Raw genomic sequence first — 19,185 nt, 5'->3', positions numbered from 1 at the left:
TTACTTTCATAGGTACAAACACAAGTACGACTTGCCAAAAAAAGCTTTGACAAATTGAAGATGGATGTGTGTCAGAAAGTGGATCTTCTTGGAGCAAGCCGATGCAATCTGTTGTCTCATATGCTAGCAACGTACCAGGTAACAAAGTGTTGTTGGTTATAGTGAACCAAGAATGTTACGAGGTTTAGGGGGACAGAAAGACAGTGTTGGAGCTAAAACTATCGTTTGGGCATTATGAAGTTCTGAATGTCTGGCTCACAATTTACTTTCCACCCCTCTCCCTTCTAGTAGACCTACAGTTTACTCAGACTGAATATTAGCTATTTCCTGTGCACACACTGCTTTCACACTTTCCTGCATTTACTTAGGTGGTTCCATCTGCCTGAGTGCCCTTCCCCTCCATTGTACCTTTTCATAGTCCCCTCTGTTTGACGTACCGGTCTGAGTATCGCGTCCTTCAGAAAGCCTCCTCTGAATTCACTCTGCGTTGTGGCCTCTACTTCCCATGGCACCATCAGTCACCTACTCATCAGGTTGTCATAATTCAAGGAACTATTAATTTTTGTCTCCTTCTAGCCTGAGTTCCTTCAGGATAGTACTCATATCCAACAACAGTGCTTTTGGGCACCAACTGAGTGTAGGAGGCCAAATTCTGGGTGTTGTAGGGAATATAAAAATTAGTAAGACCAAATTCCCTGTCCTCAAGGAACTTAAAGTTTCAGAAGGAAATCAGATATAGTACATACAGTCTGACTATATTTTCTGTACTTCAAGGAGAAAGCAGGGTTTGTGTGCTAAGTGAAATAAGTTCTACAAAATCCAATGAGGTTTTGAAGAGGGACAAATCGAATCAGCGGAGGGATCACAAAAGTAGATTGGTAATGATCCCTGGGTTTTGGGGGATGGATCACATGGGACAAGTACAGAAAACAGAGAGAAGAATGGTGGAGCATTATTAGCCATGGGAGGCAGTATTTGGGGGAACTGGGAAGCATTGAGTTTGGCTGAAATACAAGGTATAAAGAGGGGCATAATGGGAGACGAGCCTGCAGGGATGAGTTGGAATCCTGTTTTGGAGGGCCTTGAAAGCCACAGATGGGCACCCTTCTCCAGGGCCTGTGGCTAGAACTGGGCATTCGAAACATTAATAGCTGCACTCTCTTTCCTTACAGACCACTCTGCTTCATTTTTGGGAGAAAACTTCTCACACTATGGCAGCCATCCACGAGAGCTTCAAAGGTTATCAACCGTATGAATTCACTACATTAAAGGTATGAAAGCTAGAGAGGCCATTAGAAAATCTTATGAGAAGTGATGTTTTGTTTACATCACAGAGTGTCCCTGGCAGCAATCATCATTACTGCAACAGACTCCCAATGTCAAAGAGGGAACTATGCCCCCTAGTATAGTCTTTTTTTTGCATCAGTATTCGTCACAGCAATACAAAAACACAGCTGGAATCTTCGGGTACATATTACTGGAAGGTGAATTGTGGGGACTGGTCCTGTTTCTTTAAATGACTTGTTTGATGTTGTTAAAGGGAAGATTGTCCAAGTCTAGTATACTCCATAACTTTTTAATTATTAAATTCAAATATGCTCACTTGGAAAGGTATTTGTCTTTCCTCTGTTACTTCTGACAAATGTCATTTTATTCTATGAGTATCATCTAATACAGAATTAGATTTTTCCATAAGACTACAGGAATATTTTCCAGTCGAAAAAGCAACATTAAACTCAGTGATTTCTCAACTCAGAGGGGCTATATGCAAATATCTGATTTTCAGGATTGCAACTGAAGGTGGAATCATTTTGGTTGCTGAGGGAGAATGCATGTCGAGAAGGAAGTGACTTGGGTTCCAAAAGGATTTTTGAGAATGAGAGAACGCTAGGTACTTTGTTGCCAGGTCATATCTTTGGGTAAAAAAAGACCAGGAAAGAACTTGTTAATACCTTGAAATTACCTTCCTTCTAATTTTTCAGGTAATTTGTAAATGACTCATCGCCTTGCTTGAGAAAACATTAAAAAACCTTTTTTTTTTTTTTTTTGCTTTAAAACACCTCTCTGATTTTGAGATGTTTATAATGTCACTGCATCTATAAAAGTACTAAGACGGAAACCTTTAAGACCCTGGCCCTTTAAATGAAAGTCCTAAGAGGAACCCAAAACAGTTCACTCACCTTGAGATGCACCTGCCCTGACTCCAGACAGGACATCTGGCCAGTGAAGTTTGTTCTTCATAATCCTCCCGTCAGCTGGTCATTTGCTCATGTATTGGCACTCGCTGACATGCGGCATGGTAACCGGATTCAGAATGTGCCCCTTTTTTGCTCTGTCGGCTGGACTGAAGCATTTGAGGGGAAGGACTTTTTATTTCCTAGGTATCGTCCTTTGTCCAGCCAAATGATCTATATCCAGTGAACCCAAAGCCTTTCTTATCACGTCATCAGTATCACCAATGTTGGTAAGACTGTATTCCTTCCCCATAATTTATTGCCCACTTTTAGCACCTTAGGAAGCAGCTATCCTGACCAAGCCATGTTGATTAAAATTATTACAACTCTCACTCTTCACATTTCTTACATAGGACTAAACATAATCCCGTCACTTATTCTTTGATAAGGTAGAGTTTTAGGTTTTAGGGTGTGTATGTGCATCAGATTTTATTTTATAATAAATACAGTTTCAGAGTTTGTCTTTTGAAAGACAACTGTACGTAACTCAAATCAGCTAGGTGGAAGATGGAATGATATCTTCTGCAAATACGATTTAAAGGAAGTTCAGGTTTGAGTTAATTGCATATAAAGTACAATATGAAATTGAAGTTGTGCCACAAGCATGGAAGAATCCTTATGTGTCGCTCTGGCCTCCCGTGTTGAGGAAAATATGGCTCTTTAATTGTTGCCATGATATTTATCCTGCAGAGAGAATCAAGCTGATTATGTTAGAGGATTTCTGGGCAGAGAATTTAGTGAAAGTTTGATGGCAGTGGTTCAGGATATAATTACAAATATTTTGGGCACATGACTATCCATTGCCTTTTACATCCCCAGAGTCTTCCTTAAATTATGGTTTAAGTAACAGTTTATGGTTTAATTGTAATATAAACTCAGTAGAAATAATATATCTGTTGAGGTATAATATAATTATAGTAATAGTAAGAATGTTAAGTGTCCAGTAATCAACCGACTAAACTAGGCTGTTATTACTTTTCTAGAATGCTATTCGTCTAGACTTTTCAATGATGTTATATTAGAATCACAAGCTAGTCACTAATTATTTTCTTGATATGGACCTAAACCTATATAATAGAATCCTGTTATCACACAGCTCATTATTGCACACATAGAGACATGTTACATATCATCTTGTATGTCACAAAACATGAAAATGAAAATCACTAATACCTTGTGTATTACCACCAGGCATGAAGATATTACCTGACTTAGCAACCTCTTGCACTAATGTATTTTTTTAAACATACCTTGTATTTAAAAGATTTTGATTTGGTTGAGTCATTTTCAATATATGTCATTTTCTTCTGAATGGCACTATATATTGATAATGGCTATTTTGAAATTTAAATAAATATTTTCACAATTTATTTGTTCTCTGGATTTACCTAAGCAAATAGCCCCTGAAATGCCTTTTGGGACTCTGGCTAGAAAGAAAACATTGTCTTTGGAGAGGTTTGCCAAGCTCTGTTAATGAAAAGCAACCCATTTGTTTTCTTTGCTGCGGGGTGTATTCTGAGTGTTGGTAATTGTGCCACTGCAGCTGGATTTCCTGACTGTTAGTTTTATGCTTGATGAAGGATGATAATTAATGTGTTAAACACTCGATGCATCCTGTTTGGAGGGGAGAGACTTCTGCTGCAGAATTACAGGGATATAACTCATGCCCCAGAAGTTTTAAGTTTTATTTCTAATGAACCTTTCTCTAGAAAATATGTGTCATTCTTTCCCAAAATAATTTTATTGTAAAAATGAATTGAGTCTCCACCTCTTACAACTTGAAAAATACCCAAGTGACTATGTTGACATTTTGCAAATATTTTGTGGGGATGTTTTATGTGACAACTCTTGCTTTTTCACTCAGGCCTGATATGGTTCTATTAATTGTACCTTTATTGACATAATCCTTCATCATTTAAATTTTATGATTAAGAGATTTTTGTAGCATTTTAACTTTATGGGAAATTTAGCATTGAAATTTAATATTACAAAAAATTTTTTTAATACTACAATTTTTTTTAATCTAAATGCAGCAAAGCTCAGATTTAAAGTGGAGAGAACCATCTTTTTAAGTGGTTTCCAGTAAAAGAAGCAATGTTCTAATCTTGCATTTTCAAACAATAAACATTTATTGTTTCGTTAAAATACTACTAAACATAGGTATTTTGCATGGGTTATTATTATGTTAATTTTATACTGATTCCAAATCATCTGAGAATGCCTTTCACATGGTAGAAATAGTCATGGAGATAGGAATGGAATATTTCTAGCCATATCTCAAAAGCACTGTCACTTTTTTAGAGAAAGTAATTTACACCATGAGTTTAAAAGCATTTTTTTAGAAAGCTAAATGAAATGCTGTCTGTAGGAAAACAGTGCCCTGTCTTAAATTACCAACCCTCAGATGTGGTCGTGTTTACTTCATCCTTCCAGGATGCCATTTACTTACACATTTCCCCACAGATCCAAAACAGGCTTCAGAGAAGGCAAAACAAAAACAAAAACAAAAGCAAAAGTAAAATACCCCTGTGGAGTCGAGTTGGCTTTTCCCTGGAAAAATCTAAAATTCTATTTGTATTAGTGGTCTTTTCTCCCCTCTTATGTGGGTTGAGTTAGATGTCTTTATAGAGAAGTGAGCACTGGGGGCCCTTTGAAAAAATGGACACACCCACTGGGAGCTGGTTGAGGGGAAGGCATATCCTTCTCTGTTGTTTTTGTTTGTTTGTTTGTTTGTTTTTGCTTTTCAAATCATTCTAATAACCTAGCAGTGATTCAAAAGGAGGATGCTACCATGATGGATTTACACAAGCATGATCAAGGGCAACGATGAAACCGGATTCCAAAGAGCAAGGGTGCTAAGAAGGCTTCAATGCTCACAGTTTGAAGAGCTTGGTTTCGGAAAGTCTCTGAGGGGTAGCAGAAGAAACATGAAGTTTAGGGGACCCTCAGAGGACAGGGCGCGGTTGCTGGGTCATGAGCACCTTGAAGCGTTTCTTGACGGTGATTCGGTGTCTAGAGTATTTGTCATCTGGGGAGAACCGAGCAGGATGCACTGAGCAAGTCTGTTGTCCCATAGGGTCAAGCTTCTTCAGCGTATAGACTCGGTCTCCCTGCTCGTTGAGGTAATACTGGAGAAACATGACCACACCGAAGCCAGAAATTCTAATTTTGTCTGCTGCTCTTTCTAATGGTCTCACGTGTTTCTGTTGTTGTTTTTTTTTTTTTAAGAGATCAGAGTGCCTGTATTTAATGAAAATGGCCAGTAGTAAAATCGAGTTCTGTGATGTGCCCCATTCCAGTGTTTTTAGCAGGAAAGCCAGGTGTTTTACTCTGGATATATGATAAAACAAAGTAGGTAAGGTCAGAAGCTCTGGAGACAGCCAGACCTGGCTTTAACTTTAGCTCTGACACTTGCCAGCTATGTAGTGGTGGTGGTGGTACCAGTGATCCCACAGTGGGGGGCATGGGGATGGAATTATCAAGAATTCTAAAGTGGATCCAGAAGACAGCCATTGGTAGTATCAATACAGAGGGTTTTGTTGGGTTGCCAGGTTCTGTAGCCTAGTTTAAGTTACTTCCTTTCTGTTTTTACCCTAGATGATTAGTTTTGCAGTGAGTTTCGCAGGCAAGGCTGTGAATGGCAGTGGGATAGGCATCCCAGACCTCGCCCAGGATGACCCACTCCCTCTCTGACTCCCACAGATGCTCTGGCAGCTCCATTTCCAAACCTGTGCTTTGGCCCTGCAGGCCCTGGTCTGGGCTGAGAGAATTCCCCCAGGGATAGGAAAGGGCAGGGGAGGCCCGCAAGCAAGAAAGGCAAGGAGGCTTCCCACTCTGCAACAGGGCTAATTCTAAAAAAAATGTACTTTGACTTTGCAACTGGCTTTTGCCCTGCGCCAGGATTTTAACTAAGGAAACCCGAATTTGAAAACCTAACTTTGGGTATGTTCAAAAATAACCATTGAAACAGATGTGCCAATGTTCCCTCTCTTCTCTCTTGGGGTCTAGGATTTAGCACTCTTATATGGAACATCATTCTGGAGAACAAAATGCTTTTAGCTTTCACAATTCAAAAAACATCCTTCTCTAAATTTTGTTTTTCTCAAATTTGTATGCCTAACAGCCTTCTTCCACCCACCTCCACATTTCTCAGTTAATCACTTGAACATTTACCAACAAGCCACACGGCTCTGTAGTTACTTGCTTTGAAAATAAAGCCATAATAGTTTTTATGAAAATTGGGTAAATATCTCTGCAGTGCTATTTTAGTTGCCAGTCCCAACATGGCAATTATTCATGGCGAGCATCCAGAATATCCTTGTAGACTTTCAAGTTTTCTCTGTGTCATTACTTTACACAGCATTTAGCAGAATGATTTTTTTTCCCCGAAGCTGCTCCAGGCCAGATCATTGCAAAATTGAGATGCATCCAAGTCCATGGGAGAGGAGGGGGCAGGGGGGCTGACCATGGCCACCACTGTAGTCTGAGGTGGACAAGCCAGAGTGTGGCTGATCATCAGTTCATCCATCCCTTGTGATGACTGGCATTGGTTCTTCCAGGCAGCTGGTGGTAGCTCAGGCTCTCCTCATAACAGTAAGGTTCCTCTCCATCCTCTGTTTCTCATTCCCTTTTATTCGAGGGGAATGGAAAAATATTATCATTGTGTGGGCAGTTCTTTAATGCCAGAAACTCTGCTAAACGTGAGGTGAAGTAACGTCTCAGAGAATTTGTCATGGTATGCGTGACTCTAATGTGCCAAGGTTGGATATTATAATTAATAATACTGTTAGGTTCAGCACTAATATATAGAAAGTGCATATATTTTATCCTCAAATAACCTTGAGAAGTTGGGTCTACTTGGGTTTTTTCCCCCTATGTTTCAAATGAAAAAACCAAAGCTCAGATAGGTCTAGTCATCTGTCCAAGGCCACATGCCCAGGATGTGAAAGCCCTGGGAACAGGGATGCTCATGCTTTTCCTACTCTGCCACATGTCATTTCTTCAAGGGGGTACTTCCAGCTATGAGGCAAGGAGGGCAGGAGAAGGCACAAGGGCCACCTTTAAAAAGTTGTAAACTTTCAGTTAAAAGTAACACTTTGAAATGTTTGCACATAGGTGAAAAACATCCTCTGTATGTTAGTCCCTCAGATACCTAGGAACCTAGGACCCTTCTTTTAGAGTTTGGAGTAGTCTCCTTAATCTCCTTTGGCACTTCATGTGAAGGAGTTCAGTAAATGTTCTTGGCTCTGCTATTCAGTACTATTTCTTAACTAGTTGTAGAAGACCTGGAATCAAATATTGCTTCTGCCTGTTCATGGTTGAATGGCCTTCAGTAAGTTACTTCTCCTAAGTCTCCATTTCCATATCAGGAAACCAGGAAGACAGTGTTTATCTGGGTTTTGTGAGATATGTAAACATGGAGTGCAGTACCTAACACAAGATGAGCCCTTAAGACATCTAATTCCTTTTAGACCTTTAAAAATTGTTGATAAAAAAGCACATTTTGATTGCTCACTATGAGCTTGGTACTGTGCAGAAGCATTATCTACATTAATCCTCAGCGTTCCAAGGAAGGTATACTTGTCATTAACTCCACTGTTCTGGGGGGTGAGCAGAAGCCCCCAAGGAGTGAAGACCCTTTTCCATGTCCCAGCACTACATGATCTATTTTCATAGTGCATCTCTTTCCAGGACACTGTGATGTCTTCCCAGTAACAATTTTCCATCTTTAAAGAACAAGATTATATATCTTACTTATGATTGTGTTTATTTTTCTCTAATCTTACTTTTTGTTCTACAGTACAATTCAAGAGTACCTTCTGGTCCTAGATTAACAGTGCTCCTTATATAGTATCTTTAGAGATTTATAACTGCATGGGTGGGGAGGCCACGTGTGTTAAACGTCCATGAATTGTGTGTCTCATACACATCATTGGCCTCTGCTTTTTATTCCTCATGTGCTACCAATTATATAAACACAAATATACACACACTCAACTGAGTTCACCATCTTTTAACCATGCCTCACTATTTTCAGCACTTCCATTTCCTTTTATAGACAATCACTTGGCACCTTCATATGCATACAGTATAATTAATGGAAAGTAGCCTAAGAAAATTAAATGTTGTAATTAAAGATTAGAGAAAATGTCACTCGATTGTCAAGGCTAAACTTAAACTTAGGTCATTATATTAGGGCTGGCTGCTAGCCTTTTGTCTGTGAAATTTGTTTTGCTGAGTAGTTTTGCTTTCATTCAGATGAATGTTGCTCTTGCTTTTATTTTCCTAATACAGGAAGTAGTAACTCCCATTATTATATTAAGCTGTTTCCTTTCTAAGACACTTTCGCAAGCTCAGTCTGCGCATTTCCTCTGTCACGCTGATCTTATATATTGTGTGTGTGCTTCCTGAAACCATTTAAGCATTGATGGAAACTATTAGCATGTCAGTGCAGCCTTAAACAGAGAAAGGTTACTTAGTCTAAAAACATTCTTTCCTCTGTACAAAATGTTTTATTCTTGCACGATGCTGTATTGCTGCTAATACGTAGTGATTTTCACAAGCGATTTTAATGAAGGACCTAGTTGGACTTGGGCTCTAGAAACAGAGTGTTTTGATGTCTCATTTCTGGACGTGGATTTGAATGTGGCTTCCATCAGCCACCAATTCAAAATAGTTCCATCTGATGGCCGCCCCTGTCTGTGCAATCAGCCAGGCCTCTTAGGTTCATTTTGCCTGAGCAGGTGTTCATGTCACACAGAAAATGCTGTCACCCCTGACTTTTACAGATGCTGTAGGGTTAAGCATTTTCAGCTGAGTTGTGGACTTTAAAATACTTTAAGGAATTTACCTCCACCGCGGCCCCCACTTAGCCCTTTTCATCAAACTTTGGAGAAGCACTGGTTCACCATGTAGAATATCCTGTATTGGACAGCCACACCCAGGAACTAGTGCTGAGAGAGGAAAGGGGACGTGATTCATCCTCTGTGATGTTTCAAAGTGCCTCTAAGTTTCTTTATTAGCTATATTGTTTATCATATTTGTAAGAAACAGGTTCCATATGTGTTGTGGTTTTTTACCCTTGCTGTATAGAGGAGTATTTAGCTCAGTTTGATCTAAAAGTCTCTCTTGCTTGAAAAGATGCCACTTAAAAATATCCTAAAATTGACTGTGGTGATGGTTGCACAACTCTATGTCTATACCAAAACCATTGAATGGTATACTTTAGATGAGTGAATTCTATGGTACATGAATTATATCTCAGTAAAGCTGATGATAGATTCCCCACACAAGATTCCCCTTAGCTCAAAATTCTAATATTTAATAAATAAGCCCAGGTGTTCAGTATTAATTTTGCTTATGGTTCTATAAACTATTATTCCCCGAGGCTTTGAATTTTCTAGCTAAAGAGCTATAATTTTTAACCTTAAAGTTTAACCTTAGGTACATTAATTTATCAACCAAACACGTACATATTTAGCACCTCTCTTGTGTGGCAACAGTCAAATGGTTATAGGGACAATGGTAATAGCAGGAAGAGAGGAGCAATGGTAACAGGAATTACTAATAATAAAGTAGCAATTGGAACTGTAGCCATTCTGTTGGTGAAGCACAATAGTGACTTAACTGTGATTGTGGTGACAGGGAGCCAACAATTGAGTCCCTGCTAATGGCCCAACAGGGAAGGGGTTGAAAAGAAGGAAGGAGTGGTTTACATTACAAAGGGATTGTCTGAGAGCTGCTGGAGTGTGGTTATGAGGGGAGGTGGGGCTGGAGACAGAAGGGATGATAACCATGGAGCTGTCAAGGGCATCTCAGGGGCTTAGGCAAGCACTGTGGCAGCTAGACACAGCCGGCTGAGAGCAGACATGTCCTGGCCCTGCCTAGTGCTGATTGAGAAAAAGGAAATGCAATGAGAAGATAATTGAGCAAACCAGGAGGCCTGGACAAAGCGTCACAGAATTGAAAAGTGTGTCTTGGGGCCATCAGAACCTCAGCTGAAAATACTCCCGGCTTCACTTTGACCAGGGTTGGACCATTCTATGGGCAATAAAGCTGCTGGAAGGGTGTGTGTGTGTGTGTGTGTGTCTGTGTGTCTGTCTGTGTGTGAATAAAATGCTGTGATTGGCAGATCTATTGAAAAGAGTAAGTCTTTGACATCTGTTGAACTCCTTATGGTTGCATATTTCCAAAATACACACACACGCACGCCCAGCTTTTACCAGATGCTTTGGGGTATATGATTTTTAAAAAAGAAGAACATCTAGACTACAGTCCATATTCCAGTGGCCTTGTTTGTTCCAATAATGTCCTTTATCACATTTCCCCGTCCAGCTGATAATCATGGATCCCATTTCATTGTCATGCATTGGAGAGATATAAAGGGCAAAATAATATGATGAAGCCAGTGGGGCACAATGTTAAATATTGACGAATGTGGGTAAAGAAATGTTATCCCTGTGTGACCCCTGCTGACCTCTGTATCTTGATCTCCTAAGACTTGTACTCTTGCCCTCTACATTATAATCTCAGTGGATTCATTTTGTTCCTCCACCAAGCCGAGCTATTCCTTCCTTTAGGCGTTTGCCCTCAGGCCTCCATTTCTTCCTGAGCTGCACACGGATGCTCCTGCGTGTCTTCTGACTCTCAGCTGAAATGTCACTTCCAAGAGAGGATGTTCTTGCTCACTGAAGTAGTGACCCAGTCACTTTGTATCACCCATGTTAATTCCCTGCCTTAGAGCCATCACTAACTAGTAATTTTGTCTGTCTTGTTCACCATTGTATCTCCAGCACCCAGAACAGCACCTGGCTCTTGGTAAATGCTCTAAAACTATTTGTTGACTAAATGTACTAATCTAAATGTCCAGAAATAGTTATTACCAATGATGGCAATACCTTTGGGATGCAAGAAAATGCTTCAGAACTACAATCATAGCACATATATTCAATGAGAAAACCTTGACCTTATGTTAGAAAAATGGTGAATGAATGTATATTTACCTATTTTAATTTAATATTGAATGTTTACGATATATAAAATCTTTTCTGTATTCTCTACTCTGATGAGGAATATTTTTTATTATGAAATATGTACACATCTTATATTGCTTAAGAAGACATCTATATGCAATGATTCCAATTATATAAAGTAGTATGAGTATGAAAAACCAGAAAGGAAATACATGCAAATAATAACTAATTTTGGGGGGAAATCAAATTATGAGTAGTTTTTCCTTTTTAATTTTCCAAGCATTCTACATGTGGTTCTATTATTTTTCTAATTTAAAAAATATTTTTTAAGAAACAAAACATAATACAGAATAGATCTAATCAAATGTGAATAGGACTGTAAATACACTTTGAAGATGGAAGGACTTTCTTGAATTTGGCGTGCTTAGTGAATTAAGCTTTAAGGAAAATACCGGGAATTGATCTGGGCTTTGCAAAGACTGATCAGACTTTTGAGGGTGGACAAATAGGTAGAACTTTTTTGGGTAAAGAACCAGAATGAACAAAGATAGGAAGGGAGCAATTAGCACATAGAAGGCGATGAGGAGACAGGCCTATGTGAATGGAAAGCTCCCATTTGGAAGCCAATGGGAAGCAATCTGGGAGATAGGAGAGGATCACATTTTAGAAGATCTTTCAAATCAGTCAGACAGGTTTAGACTAGAAGTGGAAAGAAATACAGAAGTACTGTGGGTTCTTGAGGGAAAATGGTAACATGGTTGCTTGGGTGTTATAGGGAAATTATTTTGTATAAGGAGTGAGACAGAGCATAACACCAGTGTCCACCTGGCATCCACAGCAGACACTGCCATCCGCCATAGCTCTGCTCTGCAAAGACTCTGTCTCCAGACCATCTCCATCCAGTCTGCAGCTAGACATCACAAATCTGTCAGAGTTGGTGTAGGGAATGTGCTTGCCACCTTCTGTGTGTGGGTCACACTAGAGAAGAGAAAGATGGGAAGGGGAAGGATGACGAGACAGGAAGGCCCAAAGGACAGATTTTAAGGGTTCTAAGATTATAAGCAGGTTAAGTATCTTGAGATGTTTCTTGTGTAATTTGTAGGTTTGTGGTTTAATGAGAACCACAAGTAGAGATCTCTTTTTATAACTCATTATTCAGTTATTATGGAAATGTTTTGCTTTTTTCAGATTTTGCCGCTGGTGTACAGTTTTTAGGCACTGGATTTTTTTAAAAAAAGTCTTTCCTTAAATATTTAATAAAACCTGAGAACAATAACTCCAAGAAATTATGTTCCAGAAAAAGATTCCCGCCCATTTTTAATCTACAAAGATTTGGATGCACCTGCTCTGTCCACTCGTGGGAGTTAACTTGTCAGAATATGTTAAGCCACTATTTTTTTTCTTAAAAAAAGGTTTTGTTTTCTCTTATTTTTCAAAAGCTATTTTTAGATTATAAAATCACAAAATTAAAAATAAAATGAAATTGTCTCATCTTTGGGGGAGAAAACTTCTACTCTGTCAGTGTGTGGGCTGCAAGCAGAACAGAATGTTTATCTTTGCTGCATGTTAAAGATGGAAAATAAAGTTAGCAATAGCCAAAAGGCCTTCTTTTGAATAACTTATCACAAAGGGGAAAGCATAAATCTAGTGGCAAAACAATTCTCCTCTGTAGGCTAGTATTTCTTGGATGGGTCTGAGAACATTTAAAATTTCTTTTCTGTCTACTTAATAGGATCAAAGGTAACCTCCCCAAACCTTGAATTCAAGGTTTGGTTTCTGGACCAGAGGAAGTTGAGTTTTTTATTGATCTTTCTCTCTCTTTTTTTCCTTTTCATTATCATGATCAAGAGCTTACAAGACCCTATGAAAAAACTGATTGAGAAAGAAGAAAGGAAGATCACCCAGCAGGAAAGTGCAGAGGACACCGTGGAAGAGCCAAGGCAGTAAGTTATGGCTGCCTCTCTTGGCAAAATCTTTATTTCCACAGGCAAGGGCGGCACAGTCCTCACTGACCAAGTCTGTTGGGGTCTCAAACACAGGCCGGTTGCTTGATTTCCTCACTTCTCTGGGTTGATGTATTAAAATAAAGCCCAGACTTGGCCTGCACATAGTCCTGCTCAGCCAGGACTCATCCCAGTAAGAGACCCATTTCTTGGGTCTTAGAAGGAGCACACTTGTGAGGAGTTGACTGGGACGAGAAAAGGCACACATCTCCGGTGCTCTCTGACTCTCTGTCTGGTGGCCTCAGCCCCAGCTTTCTGCTCTCTCAGGCTTCTGGACCCAGTCTGGTCCTTTTGTTACCATCATTTACAGAATCCTGTCCCAGATCGGAAATCCCCCGACTTTTTCTCTCGTAGAAGGAAATAACCTATGAAATTGCCTCAGGAGACATCGAGTACTAAGGTGTTATCATACAAAAGTGTTGGGTTCTGACATTTTGTTTCCTACTCTTCAGACCTTCTGTTTTTTCCTCTGTGAAGCAGAGTGCAGAAAGTGACTGCTCCATCTCCATTTCTTGCCACTTTACAAAGAAGGGGCCTCCGGTCATGTTACATACTGAGACAAATTTCTCAACATATGTGGTGCATGATGTGTCCTGATCCCAGTCGGCAAGGAAGTTTCAGTGTGAATCCTTTCCTATTGAGATATCAGGGCTTGCAGGAACAGGGTTAGTCTTGAACTGGCCGACCTAGGAAAAGTGGATTACCTTACCTCCGTTTGGGATTCTCTCTCCACACAAAAAAATTTAGATGATAACTGTGTGGTAAAACTGGCTTGTATTTTTACTGTGTTTCTGAAGTTTCAAATACATATTTTTGTCCCACAGAAGTATTTGCTGCCAGTATTAGCCTTTTTAATTTTATTTATTATTTATTTTTTTAGTGGAGGTAGGGGCAGAGAGAGAGAATCTCAAGCAGACGCCCCACTGAGTATGGAGCTCAACGCGTGAGATCCTGAGATCATGATCCAAGCTGAGATCAAGAGTCAGACTGAGTCTTAACCGACTGAGCCACCCAGGCACCCCAAGCCTTTTTAATTAAAGCAAATACTAGAAAATTCTGTTAGTGTAAGACAAAGAAAGGTTTTCACTGTGGGAACAGCTGTAGAATATGATCTGAAACTAATAAAATTGACTATTTTAGGGGGAAGCAGTTTAACCTATTCCTGGTAATAACAGTAATGCTTAGTACCCTTTAGTGAGCTCTACTATATACGAAGTGCAATGTCAGGTGCTTTGTTACATGTTTTCTCTACTCATTCTCACGACAACCCTTTGTGTAATCAATGCCAACATTTCCTCATTGTTTAAATGATGGCAGTGAGGCTCAAAAGAAGTGAAGGGACTGCCCATGGCTCCTGGTGTAGTAATAGGCAGGACCTGGAATGAGTTCTGGTACTTTCTCTTCACCCATATATGTTACTGCAATCAAAGTATTAGCCTTCACTCAGGAACCACCCGAGATTGTCTCGATTAGTTCTCCTTAATTTCAGGTTTCTCTGTTATGTTAGTACTTCATTTTTAAAAGCTCAAAAAGTGTAATTCAGTAACTATTTTAAATGCAAAATGGAAATTTAGCAAGATTTTTTTTTTTTTCCAGAAATAGCAGGTAAAGGTGCTTTAGAGGGAGGTTCAAAGGTACCAGCTGAGTCTCAGGGTGGTGATATGTCTCTGCCATAATCTTAACCGGTATGGTGAGAGTTCAGTAGGCAACAGTCTTCTGGATTTGAGACGGATCCTGCTTTTGCTTTTCAGCCTTAGTAATTTAGCTAACCTCCTGAGGTGTCCTCTCCTATAACAGCAGGAATCAGAATAAACACTCACTTGCGCATCAGTTTTTTAACTACGTTTTTAAAAGTGATAACTGTACAGTATCTATTTTAGTTATACTTAACTGCCCACCTAGATATTTACAGAATATATGACTTATGATGAAACCAAATTCAGTTCTTAAGATGCTACTAACCAGCCTCAGGAGAGGAAAAAGCCAGCAAAAGTATTTCCTCTTAAAATGAATAGCATGTAAATGACTATATGTTCATGTGTGTGGGCACATGTCTGTGTGTTGTAAGTACAGTAATATTGTACAGAAGAATCTGGCTGTATCATAAATATAAAATTTTCAGAACTATATTACTAAACTTTTTTTTTAATTTTAAGGTTAATTTCATTAGAGGATGAAAACCAGCACAAGGAGTCTTCTAGTTTTAAGAGTAAGTTTTGATTTTTATTTAGAATTGCTTCTGAAATACTACTGCTCAGCAACCAATTCATTTTCTTTTTTTTTTTTATTTTTTTTTTCATTTTTTTTTTTTTTTCATTTTCTTTTTTGGCAGACTGCTCCTACTAGGCCTTTCTTCTTTTCCATTTGAGAAAATACTATATTAATTTGCTTATTTTTTTTTTACCATTTCGGTTTTAAATTTTCAAATATCGGTGATGCCAACTAAATAGCATTATTGGGAGAGGGTTTTATATTGTGAGCCAGAAAATAGCACCGTCAGTCACTTCTGCAGCAGCCTGTCAGAGGAGCATCCGAAATGGAGAATTAACAGAGAGCAGTTTCTTTTACAACAGATGATAACATTTCTGCTATTGCCATTACTAGTTCTAACTGCCATTTGGGCTGTAAAAATAGTTTTAATAAGATTACATGATCAGATTGGGTGAGTTGGTTTCCACCGTGTTGTGGGGTGGGGGCCTGGTCTTTGTTGGGAACAGCTGGGGAGAGCTCCGACGGCTCTAGCAGGTGATGCCTGGGTCTGCTCTGTAATGAGTCACATCTGTTCCCTTGGGTGTGCTGCTCCTCCGATGGTTGGGAAAGCAGTCGGAGAGTTAGTAGAGGATGCAATGTGCCATGAAAGGTTTGTCAGCTATTCCTGGCTCCTGCCATGATGGCCAGTTCTTTCACTGGTTCTCATAATGGAGTGGAGGGTACAGTAAAACGTGGTGGGACTAAGGTGATGTAATGCTGAGCTTTTCACTGGGACTCAAACCCTCAGGGATGCAAGAGAAAGCTTTACAGGTGATATGGAGAGAACTGAAATTACCCCAACCCTCTGCTCAGCCTGGCCCTCGGAGGGAGGGGGGGGTGCACATCCGCCTTTGCCTCACTCCAGCCTTTGCTGTGGCAGCCCCTCCAGGAGATAGGAGGAGGCAAAGCAGACCCTGGGACTTCCTTTCTCTTTTCCTCCACCCTCTACCTTCCTTCTGTCTTTCCTCCTACTTTTCCAACCATTTGCTTCAACTGTTTTATTCTCCTCCCACTTTACTGCTTCATTTGCTTTTCCCTCATCTATCTTTCAAAAGAAAACAAAAATCTCTCACCTATCTGCCTCTCTAACTAGGCTTCATATCATCATTTCATGCACGTAGTCCCTCCCTGACTCACATATTTGTTCGTTTGTTCAACAGATATTTATTTTAAAATTTTATTTATTTATTTGAAAGAGAGAGAGCACGTTGAGCAGGGGGAGGGGCAAAGGGAGAGGGAGAGAGAAAATCTCAGGCAGCCTCTGTGCTGAGCACAGAGCCGATGCAGGGCTTGATCTCACAACCAGGAGACCATGACCTGAGCCAAAACCAAGAGTCGGACACATTAAGTGTCCACTGAGCCACCCAGGCGCCCCTGTTCCACAGATATTTATTGAGGGCTGCCTGTGTGGCAGGTAAGCAGTAGGCTCTAGGCACACAGTAGTACACCAGACATATTCAGACCCTTCCCATGATGGGGCTCACAGTCAAAAGGGGAAACAGGTGGTAATCTGATAATCTGCACAAGCAATTGGGCAACTCCAACTTTGATAAGAGCTGCAGGCGTTCTGGGCAGGTGCAATAGGAAGACCCCACCTGTTTAAGGGGCTCATGGACCTAGCTAAGTCAAGTGCTGTTGCAGGAGTTATCAAGGTAAAAGAAACAGCCTGGGCCAAGACTATGAGCCAAGGAGGACCAGGAGAAGGTGAGAAAGACACTGTTTCGGAGACTGAGAGAGGGAGCAAATGACAGGAGACAGAGAAGCAGGTCAGCCTGATGCTGTTGGGCATGTAAGAGCTCTCTGAGTGTATTGATCCACACCTCCAGCCTCAGTATCTCTTGGGTGTTGACAGCATGAATTATGTTGTAGGAATCTAGAAATATTATAGTTTTGAGGGAAAATGTAAACTCCAGTTTATTATGTCTTCAAGTTACATATCAATATAAATCACATAATATGAAAGAATCAAATTTTTTCCCTTGTGTAGTATGTTCACTTGTTTATGGTATTTGCATAATATTTTGAGATTGCAAATGTTGATTACCTTGTTTTATGTATACATAGAATGGAATCCACCATAATTAAAGTGTCATCTGTCTTATTTTGTGACCTACAGAAAGTCTAATGTACATATGAGCAAACCCAAGGTTTTTTTTATTATTATTACTCATTTAGGAGAGAGAGACAGAGAGCATGAGCAAGAGGGGAGGGTCAGAGGGAAAGGGAGAAGCAGACTCTCCACTGAGCAGGGAGCCCAAGACGAGGCTAGATCCTAGGACCCCAGGATCATGACCTGAGCCAAAGGCAGATGCTTAACCGACTGAGCCACCCAGCCACCCCAAGCAAACCAAGTTTTAAGGCTGTTGTGTTGTATATACACACATACAAACACATATACACAGACACACACTTTATTATTTAGAGCAGTTTTTAGTTTACAGAAAACTGGGCAGAAGGTACAAAGATCTCCATATACCCCCTGTCCCCAGAGATGCATTATCAGCATCCCCTACCAGGGTAATACATTTGTTATAATCGATGAACCAACACTGACACATCATTGTCACTCATAGTTTACATTAGGGTTCACTCTTGGTGCTACACATTTTATGGGTTTTGACAAATATACAATAATATGTATTCACCATTAGAGTATTATTCAGAATAATTTCACTGTCGTCAAACTCTTCCGTGGCTGCACCTTGTTCATCTCTCCCTTCCTCCAAACACTTGGCAACCACTGATCTTTTTACTGTTAACATAGTTTTGCCTTTTCCAAAATTCTGTATACAGAATTATGCTGTATGTAGCATTTACAGGCTGACTTCTTCCACTCAGTGATCTGCCCTTTTTATTTTAGCCAGGCCCCAAATGGCCAAGGTTTGTAGCACCATCAGTAGTCAATTACTTGAATCACACGTTTGTCCATGAAAGGAGAATTGTTAGGTCAGTGCCATAGTTTTCTACCAAACAAAGCAAAGATTCGAAGTTGTTAACTAAGAATTCATGGAGAGCCAACAGTCTGAGCAGAATGTAATCTCAGGACCCCTGCTTCTGTGTGATGAGCTGTGTGTTTACCTTACACTGCAATAGCATATGAACATACACACCATTCTGAATTGGTGATAACCAAATGCATGTGTTCTGTTGACAGCTGAAGATGGAAAAAGCGTTTTAGCTGCCTTAGACAAAAGCTCTACACATAATGCATGCTCAGGTAATCTAGATTAAGGAAAATGACTCAATTTTAATAAATTTGACAGACTCCTTACAAAATGAAACTGACTCATAATTTTGTTTTCTTTCCCTTCCTCTAATGGACCTGTAGATGAACTATTAGACATGAAACCCGAGGAAGGTGGTAAGATTTATACATTTCTTTGGGGTTATAATTTAATTTTTTAATACTGTTTTTATGTGCAGGAAAATGTAATGTTTATCTTTTGAATAGCTTTGCATTCCCAAGCAAATTGTTTTTAGGTGACTGTCATTTTTCTTTATAAATGACTTTAAATAAGCCCAAGCACAAATTAGTATATATGGATTTGTCATCCTTAGTTTAGCTACATAATGTTCAGACTCCTAAACCTAAAAGTTATGACATCAAAAGTCATACGCTGTAGTAGAAAAAACATGGCTTGCAGAATCAGACCTGGATTTGAGTATTAGTTCTACTATAAAACTATCTATATGGCCTTAAGTCTTTTGCCTCACCCTTGAACTCCT

At 39.7% G+C, this 19,185-nt stretch overlaps 2 protein-coding genes across 16 annotated transcripts in view; one reads left to right on the top strand and one right to left on the bottom strand.

The window, feature by feature from the left end:
* The window catches only part of ICA1 (islet cell autoantigen 1), a 143,815-nt gene that overhangs the window by 100,817 nt on the left and 23,813 nt on the right, over nucleotides 1-19,185 (top strand). For all 15 annotated transcript variants that reach the window (XM_027574354.2, XM_027574344.2, XM_027574352.2 and 12 more), the window contains 6 exons: nucleotides 13-138; nucleotides 1,173-1,271; nucleotides 13,055-13,149; nucleotides 15,366-15,418; nucleotides 18,614-18,676; nucleotides 18,788-18,820. In XM_027574354.2, coding sequence (XP_027430155.1) covers nucleotides 13-138; nucleotides 1,173-1,271; nucleotides 13,055-13,149; nucleotides 15,366-15,418; nucleotides 18,614-18,676; nucleotides 18,788-18,820 — 469 coding nt within the window. The remainder of the gene's footprint in view (nucleotides 1-12; nucleotides 139-1,172; nucleotides 1,272-13,054; nucleotides 13,150-15,365; nucleotides 15,419-18,613; nucleotides 18,677-18,787; nucleotides 18,821-19,185) is intronic.
* Nucleotides 4,830-5,374, bottom strand: LOC113911603 (H/ACA ribonucleoprotein complex subunit 3-like). The gene has a single exon (XM_035723357.1). It carries the CDS (start codon nucleotides 5,372-5,374, stop codon nucleotides 5,180-5,182), a length of 195 nt encoding a protein of 64 aa, XP_035579250.1. The 3' UTR covers nucleotides 4,830-5,179.

This window comes from Zalophus californianus, chromosome 12 (genome assembly GCF_009762305.2).
Source record: "Zalophus californianus isolate mZalCal1 chromosome 12, mZalCal1.pri.v2, whole genome shotgun sequence".
Classification (NCBI taxonomy): domain Eukaryota; kingdom Metazoa; phylum Chordata; class Mammalia; order Carnivora; family Otariidae; genus Zalophus; species Zalophus californianus.
The sequence above is the reverse complement of the archived record's forward strand: the minus strand, read 5'-3'. Positions and strand labels throughout refer to the sequence as shown.